This window comes from Branchiostoma floridae, chromosome 8, assembly GCF_000003815.2.
Source record: "Branchiostoma floridae strain S238N-H82 chromosome 8, Bfl_VNyyK, whole genome shotgun sequence".
Taxonomy (NCBI): Eukaryota; Metazoa; Chordata; class Leptocardii; order Amphioxiformes; family Branchiostomatidae; genus Branchiostoma; species Branchiostoma floridae.
Window position 1 is genome coordinate 23231956 of NC_049986.1, and position 6207 is coordinate 23238162.

The window sequence follows — 6207 nt, forward strand, 5'->3', positions numbered from 1 at the left end:
CTGTGACTGGGAGAGGGCGTCTTACCCGGAGTTACCGGCTCTCGTGTACTCCAAGTCAACCACACATGTCAACTGGAACGACGGTCGGTGCCGCAACATATTCTGTTACTTAACTGTCTTATAACGTTTCCTATTGGACGACTGAAATTGTCTTCATTCATAGTTAGAGTATAAAAGACCTGTTTCTTCTAGGTCACTTCAGTGTCACACTGACGAAGGATAGTGGATTCTATCCGAAACGTCTGACCGTTTCCAAAACCATATCCAGTTGCTTGAGTAACTATTTTTGGCGTATCTTAATACCTGGATGTCTAACCTACATCGACGTTTTCTGTTACTGTAGCTTTTAATTTAAGGTCACATTATAACATGTATGTTGTAACCACGGTCTTGTGAAGAATCTCAGTCCCCTACATGGTAAGATATCTACGAATGTCGTAAATTCAATGTGAAGTTCTGATCTAAAAAAAAAACAATCATGATATCATAGGAATAAATGAACAACGGAAGGAAGCAATATACTTTTACATGAATGAATGAATGACGAATGGATGGATGAATGGTTGGATGAATGGATCGATGGCGACTGAATGGATGCTAAATGAATGAATCAATGAATGAAGGAATTAATTAATGCGAATGAATGCGAGAGAATGCGAATGAATGAATGAATGGATGAATGAATGAATGAAGGTGTCTTACGCTTTATGCTCTCCGCCCATGTAGAAAGTACAGAACGAACTGTAGATATAGCAAAAGGACAGAGACACGAATTAGCATAATTGATAAATTGCACACCTAGACTTAGTCTCAACAAACGGCCAAGTACATGCAATAATTGCCTCATTTTTTCTCTTTTCTTTCCTTTTCCTTTCAGAAAGTCAAGTTGGGAGAGCTGATCGTATGGTTATCTATATAAAGACCTGCCAATGAGAGGCCAAAAGTTCAGCAAACCTGGCATTTCGTGGCAAACTGCCTATCACGTCCCTTTAATGAATGTTGTGAGACCGAATATTGTAGTATAGACTAAGCTATTATCATAGTAGGTTCATGTACAGCTATATTGACTATATTAAGATGATGGTAACTGAAATATATGGAAATATTCAGTGCGTTTACAGTGTATATCATCTTTCAAAATATGGCAAATAAAAATACAAAGTACAAACCAACATTTGCTTACTGATCTGAGTGTAACTGTGTACATACTGTGTAAATTTCAGTATTTGTATAGCTCGTATTATCGCCGGTTTGTACAAGAAGATCAAATAACCCTTGATCATTGAAATCTAAAGACGGTCAAACTTGTCAGTGAGACCATGTGTCGCTGCAACCACATTCGGGTACAAGCCATATTAAAACAGTCCCATATGTTACATATTAGTTACACATTTCTACCCTGTCCTCAACAACTCCAGTCACAACCCGCATTAAAACAGCCCCGTCCATTTTACATAGCTTAAACCCCATGTTGTCCTCAGCAACCACATTCGGGCACAAGCCACATTAAACAGTTCCGTCCGTTTTACACAGTTAATCCCGCCCTGTCTTGAGCAACCATCAGTTCCTTGCGTGATTTCTGAATTCAGATGTGATTGTACAAGAAAACATTTACCGTCACATTAGAATTTCTTGAGTATTAAGGATATCCTGATTTCACAGAATTCCAACATAGTGTGGTTATCACTTGGATTACGCGGATGACGTGGCTATCCTAGCTGAAGTCATGGAAGCCCTCCAACTTGCCCTCCAGGCCATGGACACGGAAACCCATCCGCTGGGCCTGCAGGTCAGCTGGGGAAAGACCAAGGTCCAGAGCCTCAGCGACTACGAGCCTCCTCCACCAGGACTGGTGATCAACTCTAACCCGGTTGAAGCCGTTGACAAGTTCTGTTACCTTGGAGGCACCATAACATCAGACTGCAAGAGCGACACAGACATCCAGCTCCGCATCGGCCGGGCCGTCGCGGCAATGGCCAGTCTGGACAGGGTCTGGACCAGCAGCAAGATCTCTGCGCAGACAAAGATAAGGCTCTACAACAGCCTCGTGCTGTCCATCCTTCTCTACGGGGCAGAGACTTGGACCCTCACTGCTGCCCAGGAGCGTCGACTCGACGCCTTTGATACTAAGTGCCAAAGGAGAATCCTGGGGATCAGGTGGCATGACTATGTATCCAATGCCACCCTGCGCGAGACCACCAGTCAACCCCAACTGTCCAGTAAGGTGCGCCAGGCCCGTCTACGACTGTTTGGTCACATCGCCAGGACGGAGCCACCTCTGGAAACAGCTGCCCTTCTGAGGGAGCCGACCCCACCCAACTGGTCCCGCCCCAGGGGCCGTCCCAGGCATACCTGGCAAGAACAACTGAAGGACGATCTGAGGGCTGCCGGCCTCGACCTTACCACCGCCTGGGTGCTGGCCCTCAACAGACCTATGTGGAGATCTGTGTGTGCAGGCGCTACGCTCCATCCCGGAGCATGCGGACCTGAGTGAGAGTGAGAGAGTGGTTATCTGTTATTAGCAACATTTACGTATACATACCGTAACATTTTTTTCCATGTACTTATCATACATGTACATCAAAAAGATTTATAGTATTGATAGGGAAAACGCGTTGATTTTGTAACATAATCTCAAACAGGAAGTAACACTAAAGCATTTTAACAAAGAATATAAGATGCAAACGGACTAAATTTCAGCACCTGGCGCTCGGATTATAGTTTAAACACTATGATGTGGCACCTTTTTTATCGAATATATCAATACATGTACTGTGATTTAGATAGATCAGAAAATTGAAGCAGAAGGTAGCTTATATATGTCACAATGGCCGGAACAAGCTGTCATTCGGTGCTAACTCAGGTGACCTCAATCCGACAGTAATTGCCCCAGGTGCGGTCATAGGACTGTAGTTTCTGAACCACTCACATCGGGAAGGACGCACCCCTACTCTTTCCGATTGTAAAGTACCATACATAGACTTTGTTGACGTAACCTATTTCAGACACAATACTACACGGAAGTGTGAAGAAAGACTTTGTCTAGTGTAGCCGGTTCACAATGGCATCGCTAAGTCCCATGTCTCAGTACCTGACAATAAAGTGTGAAAACCGTTCATTTCAAGTTAAATTGACTCAAATGAACCTCATTTTCGAAGAAAAACTGATAAGAGCATGCTTTTGTGTGTGAATACTTAAAAAATGGCCGGCATTTTTTCTGTAACATGCGGTACATTATTAATTGAACAAAAGCCACGAATAGAAAAAAAAGACCAAGATAAACAAAATGTTCTGCATAGTACTCCAGTGCTCAACATGTCTAGATCCAGTTACAGATTTCTATTAAAGAAGCATCTCATCAAGTATTCTTCCAACAAATGACAACAAGTAAAAGGTTTTGACGCTTAACAGTGTCAATTGGCGTGTGTGAGAGACAGCATTATCAATACTAATACCCATCCTACGGACCACCTACATACCTAAACATAGATTAATGCCAATAATAATAATAATAATGCCAATGACGTTATATGCACACTACGTCAAAGACGATGCTATGCCGAAAGAGGTACAAACGCTGCAAAACGTTTTCCTGTAAAGCTGTTCTCTTCGGAACGTACCAATGAAGGTGCTGCAGTTCTACGTGTTTTTTGCGGCTGCTCTTCTGCAGTCGAGTCTGTGTTATCTGACGGAAGAGGAGATACTGCGGAGGGTGGAGACAAACGTGAACAGTCAACCTGTGAAGAACACACGCCTGACGCAGAATCTCATCCAACGGTACCAGGTGCGGTTTAAGTCTAATGCATGATTTCACCTTGGTGTGTTGGTGCAGCCAGTAGGTACCTAATAAATCTGAGTAATGAGGCTGTTTACGTGCTAGAACACGGGACCCCCATTTCATGTCCCTTCCTAGCCAACCCTTGGATGGAACTCAGGCCCACAGTCACACAGATCCACGGCATTGGATCCACGGTCGGCATTTGTTAATCAAATGCAAAGACAAAATGTATCTATACTATCTTCCATGAGACATATGGGCATGGTAGAGATAAGATACCCCTCACACTTCCGCTACATCTGGGAGTTTTCGTTCGAGTGGCTAAGGTAAAAATCTTCAAATTGCTTTAAACATTTGCATTTAAAGATTACCCATCGGCTGCAGTGCTCTCAGCTCTGCTTTCTCACCAAAGGCTGTCAGTCCTACAACTACTACGAAGAGGAAGGAATTTGCGAGCTGAACGATCAGACTTATCTCCAAGGACTTGTCGACTTTTCCTTCCAAACCGGAAAAGACCCGGGATGGGAGTACCACGACCGCTATTCATTTTACATGATAAGGGTAAATTTACTGTTTCATCTACACATTTTGCATGTTAACAGAATTGCTGCATAATGCGACGTTCTGCTTTTCTCATCAGCCTACAAAAAGAAATGTAACTTACCAGGGGGGACATTATCATTGCTTGTTTTCTAGCTATCATACTGCAACAAAAACCTACATATTATGGAAATCCATCCATTGAACGAAAGGTGTAAAAAAAATTAACTTCGAACAAAAGTACATTTTTTTGCCAGAACATTATTTATCTTACGTCAAATGATACTTAATAGAGCATGCAACCAGTTATGGATGAAGGAAACGATATCCAATTGCTAGAGTAACTATTATTTATCGTGCCTTATTACCAAAATATCTTACCGTCATCGACGTATCATACAACATTTATGTTATCTACTGTTCGCCTAGCCTAACCCTATGTTTTCGGATCTGTATGTATACACGTAGGCCTGGTGGCACGAATGCTCCGCCCACAATCCGTGCCAGAACGGAGCGGTGTGCACCCGTAAGGTCCTGAAGAGTTCTGGGGTAGAGCGGCCGCCGTGTGCCCCGCTCTGCGTCTGTCCGGTGGGGTACTCCGGCCGACACTGTGAAAGTGAGTTTTAACTTCGTAATGACTATCCATACGTCCTTTGAATTATGCAAATATAATCTAACTTAAAAAGTACCATTGCCGCGAGTCAAACCCAAAACATAAATAAACAATTACTATAGACTTCCTCATGTCAGAATGACCAATCACGTGACGTTTCGTACAGACAAGCTTTATTGACATTTGAAATAAGCAACGGCATTAAGGGCCTGGCGGTTCAAGCTTTCTTGCACTTCTGACCTAGCACTGACGTTACACCATGTAAGATAGTTTTTGCGTGCGTTCCCTTACAATTCGCATTGAGTGAACAATAGCGATACATCTTATCCATTAACATCTAGCTTGGAGGTGGTTCTAGAAAAAAACCGCAAATCTGCTTTAAATTCTACATTTCCAAGACTTTTTCTGTCGCATATTCTCGTGATACCCGTTTAACACGTTTCCTTCGCGTTGTACGCTCATTGTTACTTCTTACTTCTTACTAACCAACAGTCCAAGACTGCCAGGAAGGAAGTGGAGCGTCCTACAGAGGAAAGGTTCCCGTGACGACCACAGGAAAAGTTTGCCAACGATGGAACAGCCAGACACCTCATGGACACTCCAAAACACCCGCCAATTATCCGTCATCCGGACTGGAGCAGAACTACTGCCGGAATCCGGATGGGGAGTCCGGAGTGTGGTGCTACACCACGGATCCCGGCACGAGATGGGAACTGTGTGACGTGCCTACATGTTGAGGGGGGTAATCACATTGCTTCAGGGCTGATAACAAAGTTAGACTAATCTCCAAGCAGATCCACGGTGGCATAATATAGTATCCGTTTGACTCCCCTTGGCCAACTACACTCCTTGGCCAGCTTTGATACTATATCATCGCAACGTAGGATCTGCTTGGAGATTAAGTTAGACCGCTTCATAGGAAAGCATGTCAGAATACTGAAACAAGGCTTCAAAAGTTTCAATAAAAAATTACATGCAAATCAAATGTCATGTTGATGTTTCTTTTGTTAAATATGCTTGTAAGCAACGATTTGTTGTAACTGGAAGACGACACAAGCAAACCTTTGAGGTAGTTTTTAAGAAAAGAAAACGAACAAAAACGATGGAAAACTCCAACGAATCAAAAAGGACATTGTTTGCATTCAATTATGTCTTTTTCAGTTACCAAACCACCTGATGATATAGATTGAAATGCCCATGAATGGGCAATTATAGTGTGAAAAAGCAACGTAACTGTATCGTTAAAGCTGCTGGTAAATGCCCCATTGCTAAACAC

At 43.0% G+C, this 6207-nt stretch overlaps 1 protein-coding gene across 1 annotated transcript; it reads left to right on the forward strand.

Moving 5' to 3' along the window:
* The first annotated feature begins 3578 nt into the window (after positions 1 to 3578).
* On the forward strand, positions 3579 to 5871 carry LOC118421471 (plasminogen-like). The gene is made up of 4 exons (XM_035828784.1): positions 3579 to 3784; positions 4145 to 4339; positions 4787 to 4934; positions 5424 to 5871. The coding sequence occupies exons 1-4, from the start codon at positions 3623 to 3625 to the stop codon at positions 5666 to 5668; spliced, it is 750 nt and encodes a 249-aa protein (XP_035684677.1). The 5' UTR covers positions 3579 to 3622; the 3' UTR covers positions 5669 to 5871.
* Positions 5872 to 6207: the final 336 nt, after the last annotated feature.

Excerpts from the sequence above, each read along its gene's own strand:
- LOC118421471 (XM_035828784.1), top strand. The coding sequence starts at position 3,623 with ATGAAGGTGCTGCAGTTCTACGTGTTTTTTGCGGCTGCTCTTCTGCAG. Across the intron at positions 3,785-4,144 it reads ATCTCATCCAACGGTACCAG|ATTACCCATCGGCTGCAGTG; the intron begins GTGCGGTTTAAG and ends TTGCATTTAAAG. Across the intron at positions 4,340-4,786 it reads ATTCATTTTACATGATAAGG|GCCTGGTGGCACGAATGCTC; the intron begins GTAAATTTACTG and ends GTATACACGTAG.